This window comes from Podarcis filfolensis, assembly GCF_964270895.1.
Source record: "Podarcis filfolensis genome assembly, chromosome: 3".
NCBI lineage: Eukaryota > Metazoa > Chordata > Lepidosauria > Squamata > Lacertidae > Podarcis > Podarcis filfolensis.
In genome coordinates this window covers 861,413-883,452 of record NC_139606.1, presented here as the reverse complement: position 1 = coordinate 883,452, position 22,040 = coordinate 861,413, and the positions used below count along the sequence as shown (strand labels likewise).

Here is a 22,040-nt window from a genome sequence, read left to right as displayed (position 1 = left end):
CACTTGGCAATTCTGTTAGCAAATGATGAAATATATACAACTAGCAAAGAACATGCCACACATCCACCTCCATGTTCCTCTCTCTGCTAGTCACACACATCTATCTACTGAAAGGAAAACCACAGTATGTGGGTCCCACTCATTCTGGAATGTGGCAAGGGGAAAGCAAACACTGAGAGCCACTAAGGAGCCTGACTGCCATACTCTGTACTGTTATGCTCCTGCACCCATAACTTGCGCTTTCCTATATGACCAAATCTCCCCCAGGGTGAGAGGCTGGGATGAAAAAGGAGGGATCCCAGGGAAGAGCTGGGGGGGGGGTGAGAATTGCCTGTAGGAGAGGACTCCATATGCTACTTGTTCTGTTTTTTGTTTTTGGAGCTGTTATTTTAGTGCATTGTGAAAATCTTTAATAAAATTATTGATTTACAAAATAAAACCAAATCAGTGTTCAGTGCAGAAGGAAAGGTGTCTATATTTGTTAAACAAATTGAAATAAGAGTCCTCAATTTGTCTGTTCAAACCCAGATAATGCTGAAGTACTTTGTGTAAAAGATGGCACCACAGTCCAGATTTATGTTTCAGATAAACACTGTATCCTCCCATGCTCGTAAGCTGTTCTGAATAAAAAGTACACAATCTAAGTCTACTGAGCCATTCAATTGTCTAGACTACATGTAAACATTCTGAGGGTTACATTAACCACTGGGGTTGCTCATTAGAGCACCTGAAATTTTGATTCTTTTTACTCTTAATTGGTACAACAAACAATATATTTTCCTCACACAAATACACTTCTCTACAATGAACTTGTAAGAGCTCAAGGCATGTTCTGTGAGCCTTTGCTATTAAAATAACTATTCATTCTATGCAGACAATTTTGATCCCAACCTTAGTCAAAGGAAACAAACTTTACAATTTTGCTAACATCCCTCCAAATGCCTTTCAGTAACAAAACATTTTTCTTTATCAATACCTTCTTATTACAGTAGTTTAGATAAAGGGAGAGCTGCTTTCGCTTCCTTTCCTCTATTTCTTCACTTGACTGGTTGTCAACTTTGTCCTGAATTTTCTGTAGTAGCGGGCTTGAAACATTCTCAAACCACTTCTTGTACAGCATTTCCCTCCTCCTTAGAGCTAAGAAATCATTGTGCTTCAAATACCTGTCTACTTCCTAATTGACAGAGAGACTATTGTTAACAAAGCTGGGTCTCTTATGAACCAGTAAAACAAATTACTTTAAACCAGACACTATTCAAAAATAAAGGACATCGGAAAGAGACAAGTCATTAATCAACTGAAACCCAAGGGGTGCTTGACACACTGAAATATCTGTACACAAAAGACATGCATTTTAATCAAATGTGTAGCCCACTTGTATACCATTACGCTGAAAATTGCATACTTTGTTTTTTTGCTGTACCAATATCTGCTTTGAAACCATAGCCAATCATATGACAACTGAATGTGAAGATTACTATATTTTTCGTCCCATAGGACGCTCCGTCCCATAGGACGCACCTAGTTTTTTTGGGGGGAAATAAAGGAAAAAAATTTTCCCTTTATTTCCCCCCAAAAAAGCAGGTCGGAGAAACCGAACCAGGTCGAGGAACAGTGGGATGGCGGCGCTGCGCCTCCCTGCTGTCCCCCAAGCTTGTGGGGCTTGCCGATGTCTGCCCAGCGCAAGGGGCGCTCTGATTTAGGGCGCCCTGCCCGCTGGGCGGCAGCCTGCTATCCGCAGCGTGGGGAGCCCTGCGGGGAACTCCTGCAGGGCTCCCCATACTGCAGATGTGTTCCCGAAGCGCTGGGCGCTCTGCTTTCAGGGCGCCCAACGCTCCGGGAAGCAGGCTGCTATCCGCAGCCTAGACATCCCTGCGGGACCTCCCACAGGGCTGCCTAGGCTGTGGATGTATTCCCGAAGCGCCGGGCGCTCTGCTTTCAGGGCGCCCGACGCTCCGGGAAGCAGGCTGCTATCCGCAGCCTAGACATCCCCGCGGGACCTCCCGCAGGGCTGCGTAGGCTGCAGATGTGTTCCCGAAGCGCCGGGCGCTCTGCTTTCAGCGCGCCCGGCGCTCCGGGAAGCAGGCTACTATCCGCAGCCTAGACAGCCCTGCGGGAACTCCCGCAGGGCTGCCTAGGCTGCGGATGTCTTCCTGAAGCCTGGAGAGTGAGAGGGGTCGCTGCGCACCGACCCCTCTCGCTCTCCAAGCTTCAGCGAAAGCCTGCATTCGCCCCATAGGACGCACCCAGATTTCCCCTTCATTTTTGGAGGGGAAAAAGTGCGTCCTATAGGGCGAAAAAAACGGTACTACAGTGTATGGTTTGCTACATAGAAACAGCTTATCTGTAGGACTTTTGTAACATGTAAAGCAGCTGTACTACAACACAATGTTCTTAACTAGAAAAAGTGCATATTCAGAAAAGGTTGCTTTGCAGATAGGAATAAACTAATTAACAGCAAGGCTATAATTTCATAGTTGAGAGATGCAAAATATACAGACCACATGCCACAATTCTGTTTGGCCTTAAGGACTCCTGAATACTTTATGAGAATCTCGTTGATTTTTGAAAATTTTTATTTCTTACTATTATAGTTTTGAAGAAAATCTTGACGCCGTGGCTTTCACAGGTAGGCTGACCAGAATGAGGGTGGGTTTAGGAGCTAATCCAGCCTCTCTCAACCTTGAATCCCCAGATGTTGTTGAACTACAACTCTTGTCATCCCGGACCATTGGTCCTGATAGCTAGGGATGGTGGGAGTTGTAGTCCAACAACATCTGGGGACTCAAGGATGAGAGAGGATGGGCTAGACTATGCCTGAAATTCTGGAATGGAGCGGATTGTCACACTAACTGGCTGGAACTCCACAGGTGCCAAGGACCTGAATAAGAAGCCAGACCAGCTAAAGATATGATGACACTATGATATCCTGATGTACTCTCTGGCCAAGAACCTCCTTAAAGAACGAGGTGAGGCATGTTTGATGGGCGAATACATCACACATACTGACATTTTCCAAAAGTAGCATACAAGACTATAAAGGCTTCCATAAAGACTATAGAATCATACAATTGTAGTTGGAAGGGACCATAAGGGTCATCTAGTCCAACCCCCTGCAATGCAGGAACATGCAACTGTCCCATACGGGGATCAAACCTGCAACCTTGGCATTATCAGCACCACGCTCTTACCAACTGAGCTAAACAACTCCATTATTCTTATGTGAGTAGTGGAGCCAAGACAAGGCAAATCCACACCAAGGTACACATGGTGCAAGAAGACGTACACAGCCCAGCAGCTGATGCATTTGCAACAGCTCACTTCTAGGAGCTGGAAACCTACAATACCCCATTCTTCACCTAACTGAACTATGACCAATAACACCTGGTGCAGAGTGGCCAAGACACAGGCGTCAGACACAGTGCCAGGGCCCAAGTAAGTAATACAGAGTGGAGGTAACATAGCAGAGTTTGTAAAAGGAGCTTAAGGTGATGAAATTGTAGAATGGTACAGAAGAAGAATAAAAGAGCAGGGAAGGAAATACATGGGATAGATATATCCAAGGGTAAAGGTAAAAGTAAAGGTAAAGGGACCCCTGACCGTTAGGTCCAGTCATGGACGACTCTGGGGTTGCAGCGCTCATCTTGCTTTATTGGCCGAGGAAGCCGGCGTACAGCTTCTGGGTCATGTGGCCAGCATGACTAAACCACTTCTGGAGAACCAGAGCAGCGCACGGAAACGCCGTTTACCTTCCCGCTGGAGCGGTACCTATTTATCTACTTGCACTTTGACATGCTTTGGAACTGCTAGGTGGGCAGGAGCAGGGACCGAGCAACGGGAGCTCACCCCGTCACAAGGATTTGAACCGCCGACCTTCCGATTGGCAAGCCCTACACTCTGTGGTTTAGACCAAAGCACCACCCGCGTCCCTTTATCCAAGGGTAAGTTAACACAAATGGAATAAGGCAACTTCCAATTCTTTCTAGCTAGTGGAAGGAGAGATTGCATGCGTGATATTGCATGAGATCGTCATGTTCAAACTAATGAAAACTGATGTTTAAAGTTTTTAAAAACTTTAAATCTTTTTTAAAACCCACATAATTTGGGTCTTAAAAAAGCAAATTATTTGTAAACTCCATTTCTTACAGGGTAAAAGACACATGGGATTTCTATAACCAACACATTTAACATTCCTAATTTTGTTCTTTAAATAGCATGCATGAGAGAGGCAATCATGGCACGTGGGGAGGGAGTCTTTATCTCTTTTCCCCACACCATGTGGTCCTGATGAAAACTACCCTCCTTAGCCCCAGGACAGTTTTCTCCACTCATGGCTGCTGCTTATGGAACAAAATGCAAGCATGCTAACCATTACATACATTTAACATCATGGCTAGTTTGTCCCACAGTAGTTTCCATATACCACATCTATAATGCCACTACATTTCAAGACCCAAGTCAAAAATGTGAAAGGTATCAGATTCAAAAGATATTTCAGCAACCATTGTTGTAGGAGAAAGCATGAGGGCTGGGCGATACTCCAATTTACTGTCTGAAACCGGTATGGCGTTCACTCCCCAGCCACCACGATGTATCGGCAGTTCAAATTGCCTTTGCCCAAGCAGGCAAGCTGCATCTTTCCTCTTGGGTCAGTTGGTCGCTCCAGGAGGAAAGACGCAGTCCACCCACTCAGGAGAAGGCAGACACTTGACTGCAGCCTGCCTGCCTTTGCCTGGGAGGGCAGGCTGCATCTTTCCTCCCAGAGCAACCAACCGCCCCAAGAGGAAAGACAAAGCCCGCCCACTTGGGCAAAGTCAGGTAAGCACCTTTGAGGAAGCTCCAACGCCCTTCCAGCTTGCGCATGAGCCGGAGCAGAATCAGAGCTACCCTCAAACTGCTCAGCTGGGCAGGGGGAAGCCTCAGCCCCCCCCCCTCAGCTGAGCAAGCGCTGACACCTTTCCGGCTCGTGACAGAGCTTCCTTGAACCGCTCAGCTGGGAGGGAAGCATAGACGCTCGCTCAGCTGTGGGGCAGAAGGCTCTCCCCTCAGCTGAGCGGTTCAAGGAAGTCCTGGGCTCATGCAAACTGGAGAGGCTTTGGGGCTCACTCACCATGTAGGGCTGGGCAATGTATCTCAGCTGCTTCTTCCATCCCTAAGATGGGGAGGAAGAAACAGGCTAGACACATTCAAGACATCATGATATATCGGCATATCACAGTATTTAGCTGCTGATATATCACAATGTGGAAAGCCAGGTACTGCCCAGCCCTACTAGGCTTCTTCATATCTGTAGGTCTTCCTCAAATGTTAGAAAGACATATTGTAAACCGACACTGTATTTTGTTTCTTACCCTCACAAAGCAGTTCTCTCTTTCCAGCAGGGCCTGGGTGGAACCAACAACATCCTGTCTTTCATTAACTACAGCCTAATAAAATACCAGCAAAATCTGTGAAGTAAAACTGCTGAATGAAAAGCAGTAATTAAGAATTAATTCTATGAGCAGCACAGCACTGTAGGATAAGTAGATCCATGATTTAAAAAGACACAGGAAATAAAGCTACAGAAACATCTTTTTAAAATGAATGGGATTTGGGTAAGTGCAACTTTGAGGCTATATTGAATTAGAGATAATCTTAGAATCATAGAATCATAGAGTTGGAAGAGACCACAAGGGCCATCGAGTCCAACCCCCTGCCAAGCAGGAAACACCATCAGAGCACTCCTGACATATGGTTGTCAAGCCTCTGCTTAAAGACCTCCAAAGAAGGAGACTCCACCACACTCCTTGGCAGCAAATTCCACTGTCGAACAGCTCTTACTGTCAGGAAGTTCTTCCTAATGTTTAGGTGGAATCTTCTTTCTTGTAGTTTGGATCCATTGCTCCGTGTCCGCTTCTCTGGAGCAGCAGAAAACAACCTTTCTCCCTCCTCTATGTGACATCCTTTTATATATTTGAACATGGCTATCATATCACCCCTTAACCTCCTCTTCTCCAGGCTAAACATGCCCAGCTCCCTTAGCCGTTCCTCATAAGGCATCATTTCCAGGCCTTTGACCATTTTGGTTGCCCTCCTCTGGACACGTTCCAGTTGGTCAGTGTCCTTCTTGAACTGTGGTGCCCAGAACTGGACACAGTACTCCAGGTGAGGTCTGCCCAGAGCAGAATACAGTGGCACTATTACTTCCCTTGATCTAGATACTATACTCTTGGAGTAGAATAAAAAGTGCAAAGAGAAACAAAAAGTGATAAAAGAAGTTGCCATTATTACTTCTTGTACAGATCAGAAGGTTAGAAGAAAAGCAGACTTTTCTGGCTGGAGCTATTAATCCAACATGCTTTAAGACATTTTAAATTAATTTAGAATATAAAGAATACATATTTAGAATATTTAATACTATTAGTATTTACATCAAGAATACATCCTAAAATTGTATAATAAACATATCAATAAAACATTAATATTTTGAGTTTTAGCACAAGTAAAAAAACATTCCCCAGAGTGTACAATACGTAGTGTGCTCCACTTCAATCCTATTTCAGCTGTAACTAGATAGCTACTGAATCAAAAGGTCAATAATTTAGTGATAAGCATCTATTCTTAATCAAATTCAGGGGCAAACTTACAATCTTTCTTTTGCTAAGCAGACCCAAAATAATTCTAGTCATTAAATCGTCCCGTGGGAAGGATCCTGATGTCTTTTTATTTTTTTTGTTGCTGTTTTAAAATGTGTTTTAAAGCTTCTTGTAAACCATATTGGAAATATTGCAGAACATGAACAACTGTAATAAATGAATAAATAACTTGCAGTCCTACATACATATATTCTTTACCCAAACAGATGTCACATTTAAAAAGTTGTTTCATTTAAAAAATAATTAAAATATAACTGCAGTATAAAAATCCCCATGCAGAGCAGACAGGAACTGAGCTTCATCTGAACCCCAAACTATATGGAACTTAAAGTACAGATAACTTTACAACAACAAAGTGGCTGTCAGTCCTTATGTGCCTTGTAGTAATATATTTTGTCAGCCTCATTCTCTAAGAAACCTGTTAACAAGAGTTTCCACCTTCTCTCCAAAGCTGAGAAAGCATAATTAGAGTAGTGCCAGTACTGATTTCTTACTACTGCCGCCAAACTCAGGTGTACCTGCGCAATGGAAAAATGTTTCAGCCAGTTTTCAGAATCTTTGGTCCCTCCAGGTTGAATACTTCTGCCAGCCTTGCTGGGTGATCTACTCAAGGGTGTAGAGACTGCTGGAAGAGACTTACAAGAAAGCAGAGTGGAGTGAGGAATCACAGTGAATATACCATATTCTATCAACCCCAAATTCAAAGTTGCCTACACAAAGGATACAGTATTATCCTCAGCATTCATCCAAAAGAAAGTTGAGAAGGATGGAAAACTACATCCTGAAATCTTTTGCTTTCAGTTCGGTGCAGACAGTACTTAAATGAAATGTAATTCCTTTCCCAGGTCCCTAGAAAACGGAGTGCCCCTCTCCAAATGGAAACAGGACCATATGTGGGCCACCATAGTCTTCTTGCTCACACCAGAATATGGCCACCATTTCAGGGCTATAATGGTCTGGCATCCACATTCTGCAACCACTGACTCACCTGCACTTAATCAACTGACCGACTTGATTTTTCTTAAAGCTAATCTTAAGACTACTGTCTTAAGATCCCCTTCATGGATCACTGCCTTGCCGTGGCGAAGGGGCTTGAATAATTCAGAGAAGCTATGAGCTATGCTGTGCAGGGCCACCCAAGATGGACAGGTCATAGTGGAGTTTTGACCAAACGTGATCCACCTGGAGCAGGAACCGGCAAGCCACTCCAGTATCCCTGCCAAGAAAACTCCATGGACAAAGACAACAGGCATATAAAAGTTTTGATGCTGGAAGATGAGCCCCTCAGGTCGGAAGGCGTCCAACATGCTACTGGGGAAGAGCGGAGGACAAGTACAAGTAGATTCAGAGCTGATGAAGCGGCTGGGCCAAAGCCGAAAGGACGCTCAGTTGCGGATATGCCTGGAAGCGGAAGGAAAATCCAATGCTGTACAGAAAAATATTGCATAGGAACCTGGAATGTAAGGACCATGAACCTGGGTAAGTTGGATGTGGTCAAAAATGAGATGGCAAGAATAAATATTGACATCCTGGGCATCAGTGAACTAGAATGGACGGGAATGGGAGAATTCAGTTCGGATGACCATCATATCTACTACTGTGGGCAAGAATCCCATAAAAGAAATGGAGTGACTGTCAGGCCTGGTCGTTGTCCTCTTCAGATCACCACACAAACGCTTCTATAACTTTTTATTGCGTATTAACAAAACAATCTTATAAACGGTTCTTAACTATTATTCCTCAGAGTCACTTATTTCAGATACCTTCTGAGCTCTGCTTCTCGGTGACCAGCCACTCTCAAAATGTCGAAGGCACCCTTCCCTTCGCTTTCCTGCTCTTTTTCCTACCCTCCTGGCTAGAGCTGGCTTGTATCTCCCCTCCTCCCAATCTGAGCTAGAACTTAACCCTTGCCTTTCCTGTGAACAGCCAGTCCCTCCCTGTTGTTCCTCTTGCTCTCTTCTATTAGATTCACTGCTCTCCTTCCCCCCTTGGGGAATGCTTTCTCCCTCTGAGAAACTGGAAACTTCTAACTCTTCCCTGACAGTGACCCTCATAGTCAACAAGAGTGGCGAAAGCTGTACTGGGATGCAATCTCAAAAATGATAGAATGATCTCAATACAAATCCAAGGCAGACCTTTTAACATCACAGTAATCCAAGTTTATGCACCAACCACTGGTGCTGAAGAAACTGAAATTGACCAATTCTATGAAGACTTACAACACCTTATAGAAATGACACCAGAGAAGGATGTTCTTCTCATTATAGGGGATTGGAATGCTAAAGTAGGGAGTCAAGAGATAAAAGGAACAACTGGCAAGTTTGGCCTTGGAGTTCAAAACGAAGCAGGGCAAAGGCTAATAGAGTTCTGCCAAGAGAACAAGCTGCTCATCACAAACACTCTTTTCCAACAACACAAGAGACAACTCTACACATGGACATCACCAAATGGGCAGCATCGAAATCAAATTGATTATATTCTCTGCAGCCAAAGATGGAGAAGCTCTATACAGTCAGCAAAAACAAGACCTGGAGCTGACTGTGGCTCAGATCATCAGCTTCTTATAGCAAAATTCAAGCTTAAACTGAAGAAAGTAGGAAAAACCACTGGGCCGGTTAAGATACAATCTAAATCAAATCCCTTATGAATACACAGTGGAAGTGAGAAACAGGTTTAAGGATTTAGATTTGGTGGACAGAGTGCCTGAAGAACTATGGATGGAGGCTTGCAACATTATACAGGAGGCAGCAACAAAAACCATCCCAATGAAAAGGATATGCAAGAAAGCAAAGTGGCTGTCCAACGAGGCCTTACAAATAGCGGGGGAGAGAAGGCAAGCAAAATGCGAGGGAGATAGTGAAACATACAGAAAATTGAATGCAGATTTCCAAAAAATAGCAAGGAGAGACAAAAAGGCCTTCTTAAACGAGTAATGCAAAGAAATAGAGGAAAACAACAGAATGGGAAGAACCAGAGATCTGTTCAAGAAAATTGGAGATATGAAAGGAACATTTCGTACAAAGATTACCATAATAAAGGACAAAAGTGGTAAGGACCTAACAGAAGCAGAAGACATGAAGAAGAGGTGGCAAGAATACACAGAGGAATTATACCAGAAAGATATGGATGGCTCGTACACCCCAGTTAGTGTGGTTGCTGAGCTTGAGCCAGACATCCTGGAGAGTGAAGTCAAATGGGCCTTAGAAAGCACTGCTAATAACAAGGCCAGTGGAAGAGATGATATTCCAGCTGAACTATTTAAAATTTTAAAAGATGATGCTGTTGAGGTGCTACACTCAATATGCCTGCAAATTTGGAAAACTCAGCAGTGGCCAGAGGATTGGAGAAGATCAGTCTACATCCCAATCCCAAAGAAGGGCAGTGCCAAAGAATGCTCCAACTACCGCACAATTGCACTCATTTCACACACTAGCAAGGTTATGCTTAAAATTCTACAAGGAAGGCATGTGGTATGTGGTATGTGGACCAAGAACTCCCAGAAGTGCAAGCTGGATTTAGAAGAGGCAGAGGAACCAGAGACCAAATTGCAAACATGCGCTGGATCATGGAGAAAGCTAGAGAGTTCCAGAAAGACATCTACTTCTGCTTCATTGACTATGCAAAAGCCTTTGACTGTGTCGACCACAGCAAACTATGGCAAGTTCTTAAAGAAATGGGAGTGCCTGATCACCTCATGCGAAAGGCTGGGCTGGATGAATCCCAAGCCAGAATTAAGATTACCGGAAGAAATATCAACAACCTCAGATATGCAGATGACACAACCTTGATGGCAGAAAGTGAGGAGGAATTAAAGAACCTTTCAATGAGGGTGAAAGAGGAGAGCGCAAAATATGGTCTGAAGCACAACATCAAAAAAATTATCATGGCCACTGGGCCCATCACCTCCTGGCAAACAGAAGGGGAAGAAATGGAGGCAGTGAGAGATTTTACTTTCTTGAGCTCCATGATCACTGCAGATGGTGACAGCAGCCACGAAATTAAAAGACGCCTGCTTCTTGGGAGAAAAGCAATGACAAACCTAGACAGCATCTTAAAAAGTAGAGACATCATCTTGCCACCCAAGTCCCATGGACTGCAAGAAGATCAAACCTATCCATTCTGAAGGAAATCAGCCCTGAGTGCTCACTGGAAGGACAGATCCTGAAGCTGAGACTCCAATACTTTGGCCACCTCGTGAGAAGAGAAGACTCCCTGGAAAAGACCCTGATGTTGAGAAAGATTGAGGGCACAAGGAGAAGGGGACGATAGAGGACGAGATGGTTGGATAGTTTTCTCGAAGCTACAAACATGAGTTTGACCAAACTGTGGGAGGAAGTGGAAGACAGGAGTGCCTGGCGTGCTCTGGTCCATGGGGTCACGAAGAGTCGGACCCAACTAAACGACTAAACAACAAAAACAACAAGAAGACTACTGTATGACCTCCAAAGTAACCACATAAACATTGTGAATAAATAAAATATTGTGCATTGCTCTGCTACTACAAACATTTGGAAACTAAACAGAACTCTTTTTCGACATGATGAGTAATTATATAAATTGCCTTCAATATATAACTGCCTTAGCTTTTCCACCGATGGAGCTGACAGTCCATTAACAGGAAAAGCATGCACCTCAATAACAATGCTCAGCATTTGTACAGTACTTTGAATATGTTATAATTTCTTGCAATCACTGTTGTCCCCCTGTGGCCAATGGGGGTCTGAGGCTGAGAGAGAAAAGCTTGTCCAAGGCCATGTATTGCAGTCATGGCAGAGGTAACATTCAAAGCCAGGACACAAGTGCTTAGCTCAGTACATTATTTTTCTTATTTATTTCAAGTACTTATATACAACTTTTCATCTGGAAATTTCCCAAAGAAGTTCATTAGCCATTGTGTTATGCCTGCTTGTAAATATGAAGATCACCCTTCTGAGCAGGGTAAGGAAAATTTACCCAGATTATTTATATCCCACCTTTTCTCAAAGGACCTCAAAGTGGTGCGCACACTTTCCCCTCCCCTCTCCATTTTATCCTCACAGTGACCCTGTGAGGTAGGCTACACTGAAAGACTGTGAGTGGCCCACGGTCACCCAGTGATCTTTGGGGCGGAGTGGGGATTCAAATCCTGCTTTCCCTGGTCCTAGTCCATCACTCTAGCCCCCATTGGCTCTTTTGAAATGTAAAGAATCAATGTCTAGCTAAGGAATTTGGCTACTTATGTTTAGATCAGTTGACCTCACAATGGGAGTTTTAGATTTATCATTTTTTTAAGAAACTTAATTAAATCAAAATGAAATGCTGCTTTAACTGTTTTGCACTGCTAGCACTACATATTTTGTGATAGTACACTGCCAAAGTAGTGGATATAGTCCTACGTTAAGCACCTAGTCACTCACTTGCTTTCGTTCCGCCCTCATCTGCTCCATTTGGGCCCTTGGACAGCGAAGTCTTATGAGCCACTCCAAGTCTGTACTTTCCTGCCTTGGCACTCCAGGATAGACCTAGTATGAGATTGTTGAATTAGCAAAAAGGGGAAAAAAGGAGCCCACTAGTCTTAACAAACAAAAATATTCAGAGGCCTTTAAAGAATATACTGGCTCCTCTCAACAGCTCCAGATCACAGCTTGTCAAGCCAGACGTCAACTTTCTAATAACTCCCTCTAAAAGTGTATGTATCTAACCCTAACCCTAACCCTAACTCCTTCTAAAAGTATATGTATCTTGTAGGCTACTGAGTGGAATGGGGAACCAGTACTTAGTACAACAGAACTTCTCTACAATAGACAATAAGTGTTCCAAAGTTAGGTCATAGGACTGTGACATCAGTCCTCAATTCCAACTTATTCAATTCTTTGAGATGTTTTTCTTTATTCTCTAGAAGTTCTTTCTACCTGAAAGAACATGGCATAACAGCAATGGATATGCAGAAATTAGATAAGGTGACTAAGCATATTACAGTGGTACCTCTGGCTACGAACTTAATTCGTTCAGGAGGTCCATTCTTAACATGAAACTGTTCTTAACCTGAGTTACCACTTTACCACTTTAGCTAATGGCACCTGCCGCTGCCGCTGCGCTACTGCCGCACAATTTCTGTTCTCATCCTGAAGCAAAGTTCTTAACCCAAGGTACTATTTCTGGGTTAGCGGAGTCTGTAACCTGAAGCATCTGTAACCTGAAGCATCTGTAACCTGAAGTGTATGTAACCCAAGGTACCACTGGGTCATACCTCGGGTTGAAGTAGCTTCGGAATAAGTATTTACGGGTTGCGCGCTGCAGTGACCCAAAAGTAACGGAGTGTGTTACTTCAAGGTTTCGCTGCTTGCGCATACGCAGACGGTCAAAATGATGTCACGTGCATGCACGGAAGCGGCGAATCGCGACCCGCGGGTTGCGTTCGCTTCTGGATGCGAATGGGGCTCCGGAACGGATCCCATTCGCATCCTGAAGTACCACTGTAAAATGTGTTGGCTGATTTTCCACCCAAAGGTGCACAAAGACAATACATATCCATATGCTATTTCCTGGGCAGATGAAGTTTTGTGGCACATCCTGTTCTACATTCTGTCTCTTTAATGTTATTGTTGTTTATTAAATTTGTATACCTCCCATCATCCATAGATCTCAGGGCGGTACACAACATAAAACAAGATACAGAGGATTGCTTCATGGGATCAGTAGGAAACTAAGTAACAGTGCTCTCTGAAATCCCCCTCCCAAGTCAGACACAGCTTGTCTTTAAGAAGGGATAGCATTTTTGAAAATTTTAGAAGGATTGTGGCGACATATATAACACAAATCTTAAATACTGTGAAAGAAAGGAAAAGCAAACAGAAGAAGGCTCTTATGAACTGATGCACTGTTACCTCCATCATATCCACCAAAAATTAAGAATCAGTTGTGTCTGGAATTCTGAATGCATCAGCTTTATTGCATTTCTTCAAGAAAACATTTGACCTTCTGTACCTGGTAAGGTGTAATAGGCATCCATTCTGTAAGCGCTATAAAATCCTCTTCTTTATCCAAATGCGAGAATCCTGTCTTTGTAGGCTGTAATGATATTTGCTGGATAAATTTAAAGTAAAAAAACCATCTAAGGCAATGCTTACTTGAGAGTATGTCTCATTGTCACATCCTTCTGACTTAAGAGTGAGCAGGAAAGGTCTCACAGCAATAGGCTGATGAGCTTTAAGTTCCAAGGGATTTCCCAGTTTCCTCAAAACAAGTGTGTTTCTTAAAAAAGGGTGAGAGCCAATGTAATGCAAGTGTATGCTCACACAAGGGGGTTTCTCTTTCCTCTCATCCCTCTTGCACCCTCCCAACCCCCTCAAACGTTCCTCTAGCATGCAAGGGGGCTAGATGCAGAAGAGAAACTGAAAATCATGTTGCACAAGCCAATTTCCATTGAACAAATGGACATACTGTATATCATCGCATGTTGCCCCAAGAGTATAAACTTAGTTTATTTCAGTCATTAAAAAGATGATTTAATTGGCTTGGAAAAAATGCCAATATTTTTCACCTTCACAGGACAACCAAGCACTAAGGAAAATAAAGTGAGGGTTGGGAGTAGGAACTTTTAAAAAATCAGACTAGAAAAATTGTCTTTCCACTAGGGAGGGAAATGTCGTCGCGCCATTCCTTGGTGTGTGGAGTGCCGCAGGGCGCAATTCTCTCCCCGATGCTTTTTAACATCTTTATGCGCCCCCTTGCCCAGATTATCCGGAGCTTTGGGCTGGGCTGTCACCAATATGCTGATGACACTCAGCTCTATCTGCTGATGGATGGCCACACCGACTCAGCCCCGAACACACTGACCAGATGCTTGGAAGCTGTGGCTGGATGGTTTCGTGGAAGCCAATTGAAACTAAATCCTTCAAAGACAGAGGTCCTATGGCTGGGTCGGGATGGCATGGGGATGAGGGACCAACTCCCTTCTCTTGCGGGGGCCCAATTAGTGCCATTGCCTTCCGTTAAGAGTTTGGGTGTAATCCTTGACGCCTCCCTTTCCATGGAGGCGCAAGTTACAGCAACAGCCAAGGCGATATTTTTCCACCTTCGCCGCATCAAGCAGTTGGTCCCTTACCTTTCCCGCCCTGACTTGGCCACAGTGATCCATGTGACGGTCATCTCCAGGCTTGACTACTGTAATTCGCTCTACGCGGGGCTGCCCTTGAAGCTGACCCAGAAACTCCAGAGGGTGCAGAATGCTGCAGCGAGGCTCCTCACGGGGTCTCTGCCATGGGAGTATTTCAAACCCAGTGCTTTTCAAACTGCACTGGCTCCCGGTAGAGTTCAGGGTCAGATTTAAGGTGCTGCTTTTGACCTTTAAAGCCCTTCACGGCCTAGGACTCTCGTACCTACGGGACCGCCTCGTACCTACGGGACGGAGAGCCTCAAGGTCCATAAATAGCAACACCCTAGTGGTCCCAGGCCCTAAGGAAGTTAGATTGGCTTCAACCAGAGCCAGGGCCTTTTCAACTCTGGCTCCGGCCTGGTGGAACGCTCTGCCTCATGAGACCAGGGCCCTGCAGGATCTGATTTCTTTCCGCAGGGCCTGTAAGACAGAGTTGTTCCGTCTGGCCTTTGACTTGGAGCCAATTTGATTCCCTCCCTCTCTTTCTTTTTTCCTTTCCTTCTCCTCCTGCGATGAGGCTACATTTTAATATTTTAATGTTTCAATATTTTAATGTTGTATTTTAATTTTGTTTTTAAGTTGTAATCATTCAACTTGTTTTTATTATTGCTTGTAAGCCGCTCTGAGCCTGGCCTTGGCTGGGGAGGGTGGGGTATAAATAAAAAAATATTATTATTATTATTATTATTAAATCAGATGCTTAAAAAAATCAGACTATCTGTTTTTTAAAAATCATACTATATGCTTGGAGATATTGTGTGTGTGCATCTGACGTGGCACAGCCCTTACTACTTTATGCTCACAAGATACAGGAAGCCCCAGCTGACACAGCGTCCAGGCGAATTACCGTATTTTTCGCACCATAGGACGCTCCGTCCCATAGGACGCACCTAGTTTTTTTGGGGGGAAATAAAGGAAAAAATTTTTCCCTTTATTTCCCCCCCAAAAGCAGGTCAGGGAAACCGAACCAGGTCGAGGAACAGCGGGATGGTGGCGCTGCACCTCCCTGCTGTCCCCTGAGCTTGTGGGGCTGGCTGATGTCTGCCTGGCGCGCGGGGCGCTCTGCTTCAGCGGGCCCCACCCGCCAGGCAGCAGGCTGCTATCCGCAGCGTGGGGAGCCCTGCGGGGAACTCCTGCAGGGCTCCCCACGCTGCGGGTGTCTGCCTGGCGCGAGGGGCGCTCTGCTTCAGGGCGCCCCACCCGCCGGGCGGCAGGCTGCTATCCGCAGCTTGGGGAGCCTTGCGGGGAACTCCTGCAGGGCTCCCCACACTGCAGATGTCTGCCTGGCGCGCGGGGCGCTCTGCTTCAGGGCGCCCCACCCGCCGGGCGGCAGGCTGCTATCCGCAGCTTGGGGAGCCTTGTGGGGAACTCCTGCAGGGCTCCCCACGCTGCAGATGTCTGCCTGGCGCGAGGGGCGCTCTGCTTCAGGGCGCTCCTCGCGCCGGGCGGCAGGCTGCTATCCGCAGCGTGGGGAGCCCTGCGGGGAACTCCTGCAAGGCTCCCCACGCTGCGGATGTGTTCCCGAAGCGCCGGGCGCTCTGCTTTCAGGGCGCCCGACGCTCCGGGAAGCAGGCTGCTATCCGCAGCCTAGACAGCCCTGCGGGACCTCCCGCAGGGCTGCCTAGGCTGCAGATATGTTCCCGAAGCGCCGGGCGCTCTGCTTTCAGGGCGCCCAACGCTCCGGGAAGCAGGCTACCATCCGCAGCCTAGACACGGCTAGCGGAGCGCTGCGCTAATCCGGAAGCTTGGGGCGTGCGGAGCTCAGCGCGCCCCAAGCTTCTGGGTGCCGGCAAGGTCTCCGCTAGACGGCTAGCGGAGACCTTGCCGGCACCCAGAAGCTTGGGGCGCGCTGAGCTCCGCACGCCCCAAGCCTCCGGATTAATGCAGCACACCGCTAGCCGTGGGAGAGCTGGGTCTCCCATGGCTAGCGGATATCTTCCTGAAGCCTGGAGAGCGAGAGGGGTCGGTGCGCACCGACCCCTCTCGCTCTCCAGGCTTCAGTGAAAGCCTGCATTCGCTCCATAGGACGCACACACATTTTCCCTTGATTTTTAGGAGGGAAAAAGTGCGTCCTATGGTGCGAAAAATACGGTAAGCAGATGTGCAAGAAGAGGGTAAGTAGAGCCCCTTAAGTTAATAAGTTTATTAAAATAAACAGTGAGACAGAATAGTAAGGGCGCAGTAAGGGCATTGTGTGCTAAGACCCAAATCTAGAAAAAACTTTTAACTCAGGAGCTAAATTCTACGAGTAGGAAGTCTTTAGAAAAGCTCTCAGGAGAGGGAAGTGCTCACATGCCCATGTGCTGCTTGCAGGTTTCCCACAGACATCTGACTGGCCAGATCCAGCAATCTTATGTTCGTATGACACGGGAATTTCATGGTGTCTCCTACATTTTCATGTATCACATTAAATTTATTTTGAAATATTCAGTGTTGTTGTTTAAAAGTACATAATATGCTATACTTTGAACTGCATATGCATAAGCACTACTACTTGTTATGTCCAAGTTGCAGTGGTCAACTGGATCGAGGAGGAGTTTAGAGCAAGAGGGAATGAGTTTATCCCCACTGCATTTTGAGTATATGTGACACATGAATTTGACTAATTTTTAAAAGCAAAATCTAAATATAGAGGCAGAATTCGAGCAATTATGTAGTTCTTTACTAAATCAACACAATACCCAATTATCCAGGTTGCACACTGAGAACTGTTGTGTCACAAAGGTTCATACACATTGCTGTCCTCTTCTCAAGTCTTAGATACATTAAAGTCAGGTTACTAAAATATCGACCTTTTTTGCTTGGGCGTATCTACGATATCGATGCCGGGCTTTTGGACAGCAAACTTTTATAAGCCAGTCTTCTCCTGAGCTGTCACTATCTAAAGATGTTGCTGAATCAGTCTAGAAAAAACAACAAGCAAACACATTAAAGCAAGCATAAACAATGAAAACTTTCTGCATAGATGGCTTTCCCCAGCCTACCGCGACCAACCAACTAGAACTGCCATTTGTAGAAATGCCAGTGTGTTTAGAAGCCTATAAAGAATGTTCTTTATAAAGTTCAGGTTCTTCTCAGATGTCAACTGCTAAAAGTAATGGGGGAATCCTCATAACTAAATAATCAGGTGTGATCCCTACCTCTTGCTGAACTGCCCATTCTAGAACAGGGATGGGGAACCTGTGGCCCTCCAAAGAGTTGCTGGGACTACATGTCTCACCACTGGCTATGCTGATGAGGCCTGCTGGGAACTGAAGGCCATGAAGATCTGGAGGGCCAAGGGTTCTCCATCCATGTTTAGAACAGTATCATTTATAGAGGGAAATGAAGGTTGGAGTTGGATGGGGAACAGACGACTACCTCAGTGCTTAAGGTGGCCCAAACATAACTAACATACTTAAGCTGCAGGATACATGCACCACTTGGAGAAAATCTGCTGTCTACTTCATGGGGGTGGGGGGGGGGAAAACTCTTTGCATATATACATGTTATCACTAACAGGGTATTTATAACAAGAATTATGATTTTGCAGCTTCTGATGTTTTATTGTTTACTATTACATTACATTTTTGTGCTTGTAATTATGTGTTTTTTCACATGGTTTTAACTACTGAAAGGCGGCTAAGGAATAAAACGATGAATGGATGGGTGTAAATGCAGTCAGTTTAGATTATCTGTGCAATTATGAGATTCCCCCCCCCCCCCAGGTTTAAGATTGTAGCTCGTTGTTTGCCCTCTGTGGTTTTAAGCACACATGTAAATATTTTGCCCAAGCTATGTAGTTTTATGGTTCTGGGACTCTTAGCCCCGAGTTTAAACTTTTATGGCAGTGGTTTCCTCAACTTGCCTTGCCTTGTAGAGACAAAGGAAGGTCTTATCCCAAAGATGCTTCATGTGGTTAAAATCTGCAAGCGACAGAAGGCAAGTACACCCCCCCATGTAACATCAGGTGATGCTGTACCTTTTAGGAACTTCAGATACTTGCTTAGACATGCTTTTAGTAGCAATGTTTACTCGTTTTTGGAAGCCAGCAAGTTGCCCAGGAAGCCAACTACACAACTTCAGATGAAATGTGCAATGTGTAGTGCCTTATATATTGCCCTTTATTTTAAATCAGGATTGGTTTAAACCTAAATGGGGCTTATGTTATCTTGCCAGTGGTGTTTTATGGATTTTATTATAGATCTTGTGTGGAAGCATAACTGTAATTCTACTTCCAGCTGGTTATGGATGAGCAATGCCTCAGCAGTGCTAAAGAATCCTAGTGCTCAAATGACCTACGGTAAATCTAGTTTGCATTTTGAAAACTGAAGGGATGGTTCTGGCTGTGGCTGCAGCTGTTGTGTGTGACAGACAGCAGCGCCAGGCTCAGAAATTCCAACAGAGGGCTGAAGCCTCTCTCTGATTGGCTACCCGGCCAGCCAGCCAGAAGGGGGTGGAGCCAGCCCTTTTGGAGGGAAAATAAACAGGGCTGCTTCTGGGGGAGAGTTAGGGTTGGCTTTGAGGGGTCAGACAAGGTTCAGGCTGAGAAATAGGGCTTGGTTGAGATGGGAGAAAGGGATGAGGAGAGGATTTGACTGAGGGAGAACTGGCTCTGATCCAAGCGGCACATCCGCTCGGAGGAGACTCTCTCTAGCCAGAGGAAGGAGCCTCGCAGCTTGGCTAGGAAGAGCGGGTGGAGGGTCTGGGGAAAGTCTTCTGACAGGAACTAACTGGAGGGCTGAGTCTGAGCCAGGAGAGGGAAAAGAAGATGGGGGAAGACAGACAAAAGCGGGGTCTCCTTCCAGGCGGGAGGGGAGAGATCTTCTAGGCCAGAGCTTTCCAGACTTTTGATCTTGATGACCCACTTGTCAGAGATGCCTCGTTTTGGGACACACTACTTCCGATTTACTAGCAAACGGGAGGCTAAACAAAGCCCTTTCTAGCCCCGGAAGGAGCGCAGGGAGCATTGCTCTCTTCTTGGCAAAGAAGACCCCTAAGCCAGTAACAAGGGGGAGGGGACCCCCTGGGTCTGTTGTACTATTTGAAAATACCGCAGTAGTGGGATTGCTAAGAGAGGGGAACTGAGGGAAAGCGCCCCTCACTTATGAACCAGGGTATTCAATTGGGAAACACTGGCCAGTGAGCACTCCAGTTGGAGAACAGCCTTGACCAAAGGTGTCATAGACTTTGAAGACACTCAAACTCAGGACGCAAGGAAGAAACGTGCTAAGAGGAAGGCACGCTTGGCAAATCCTCACCGCGACCAACTCCCACCCGGAAACCAATGTCCCCACTGTGGAAGGACGTGTGGATCCAGAACTGGCCTCCACAGTCACTTACGGACTCACTGTTAAAACCGTGTTCATGGAAGACAAGATTGCCAAAGAAGCAGCAGCAGCTGTGTCAAAAGTATTTAACTGTAATACCTATAACAGCTAAGTAAAGAAACAAGAGGGAAGTAGCAGAAACTGAGTTAAGCATTTTACCACCTATTCAAGAACCTTGAACATCTACCTGAAGTGTAACAACTGATTTTTAGCATCCGAAGTTTAAGAAAAACTGTGTGTTTAAGCCTGCAATATCCTTATAGTTTAAGTGATGTTGACTTCTACCTGAAAGAACACATCTCACGACCCAACTTTGTTTCACAAACTACTTCTTTTTGTAACTAAAACTTTTATCGTTTGATCAACTCCTACCTCCTCTAAATCACACAAGACTTGTGGTAAATTGTAGACTTTCATTTAATTGGCATACTGTGAGGTGCATCCACTATATTTAATTGGGGGCAGTAAAAGGAGTAAATCTACATATTAATTGGGAAATATATAAAAAAAAAATGTCCAGTAGCACTTGAGAGACTAAGTTTGTTCTTGGTATAAGCTTTCGTGTGCATGCACACTTCTTCAGATATTAATTGGGAGTTAACGGTGAGATCTGCTACATGTAAGCCAGAAAGTCAGCCGGCAGCTTTTTTGCTCCGTTTGACATCTTTATCTGCTGCCGCCCAGAAGAGCCTTCAAAGAATTGCACCCGTTACCAAGGCGGCAAAATCCCAGACGTGGTTGGACTACAGCGCCCATCATGCACGGCTTAGAGCGCCGGTGCTGCTAACGCCAAGGCTGCCGGTTCGATCCCCGTGCGGGGCAGCCGCCTCTTCCTGCCTGGCAGGGGATCGGCCTAGATGCCTCCCAGGGTCCCTTTCCAACTCCACCGTTCTAAGGCCCTGCGCCCTCTGGGGAACCGCGTCCCGAGGCGGAGAAGGGCTGGTCCGCAGGGGCGGCCTTCGGAAAGCGAGGCCCCGGGTCCCTCTGGCCGTCGCCACTCACTCGGTCGGGGAGGCCCGGAGGAGGATGGTGCTCTTTGGGCGTGGATGTCATTGGCCCCCGCTGCCCTCCGGCGGCCCCGCTGCCCTCCGGGGCCTCCATGCCCGCCGGGGTCGGGCGCGGCCTCGCCCAGCGCAGCCCGCCGGTGTCAGAAGCGTCCTCGCCGCTCGCCGGCGGAGGGGCGAGGAGGGACGCAGCGCGCCGGCGGAGGGGCGCCCCTCCGCCGGGGGAAAAGAGTCCCTCGGCTTCTCCTTCCCGGAACTCCCTACGGAGTTCCGCTGCTCCCGAGGAGTGGTTGCCTCTTACCGGGCTGGGAACGGGGCTTCGGTTGGAAACACACGCGAGTCCCACCAGCCCCAGGAAGAAAACGGCAAGTCGCCTTGCTGTATTCATCCGCGCCAGGCGGCCAAGGCGCCCGAAGCCCCGCTCGTAGCCATGGCGATTCGGGGCGAGAAAGGAGCTCCAATCAAAAGGGAGCGCGCTGCCCGAGGAGCCAATCGCTGGCCTCCGCCATTCATCCGCTGAAGAGGCTCGTGGTTGCAGCGATTGGCTTCGGGGAGACGACGGGGCGGGCTGGTCCTTCAATCCGCTTGCATGTAATTATCATCTCAGCCGGGGATGGTGCGCCTGAGCATGTGCAGAGAGCCAGCCGCTCCCCAAGGGCCTCCCTGGCAGCAAGGATGTGGGGACTAGCCACTTGATAACTAGTTATAACTTATCTGGGGAACCCAGAATTTCCATAAGAGTGGAGACGCCCAGAGGACATGTGCGGTCTAGCTGCACACATTCCATGCTATAACCAATTCACCTGAGAGAGCGAGAGCGCAGATAAAGTGACCTAGGGGAGCATTTGCTGATTAGTGTGGCACTTTCCAGCTTAACATGCAGTGGCGTAGCGTGGGGGGTGCAGGGGGGGCCGGCCGCACCGGGCGCAACATCTGGGGTTAGGGCAAATCCACG

General features: G+C 46.4%; 1 protein-coding gene across 1 annotated transcript in view; it reads right to left on the bottom strand.

The window, feature by feature from the left end:
* The window catches only part of LOC310759022 (uncharacterized protein), a gene marked incomplete at its 5' end in the record, with an annotated part of 44,676 nt that extends 23,203 nt beyond the window's left edge, over positions 1 to 21,473 (bottom strand). The window contains 7 exons of the mRNA XM_083605781.1: positions 977 to 1,174; positions 5,352 to 5,426; positions 7,154 to 7,270; positions 12,032 to 12,136; positions 13,602 to 13,685; positions 17,565 to 17,675; positions 21,084 to 21,473. Of these exons, the coding sequence (XP_083461907.1) occupies positions 977 to 1,174; positions 5,352 to 5,426; positions 7,154 to 7,270; positions 12,032 to 12,136; positions 13,602 to 13,685; positions 17,565 to 17,675; positions 21,084 to 21,473 (1,080 nt within the window). The remainder of the gene's footprint in view (positions 1 to 976; positions 1,175 to 5,351; positions 5,427 to 7,153; positions 7,271 to 12,031; positions 12,137 to 13,601; positions 13,686 to 17,564; positions 17,676 to 21,083) is intronic.
* Between the last annotated feature and the right edge of the window lie 567 nt (positions 21,474 to 22,040).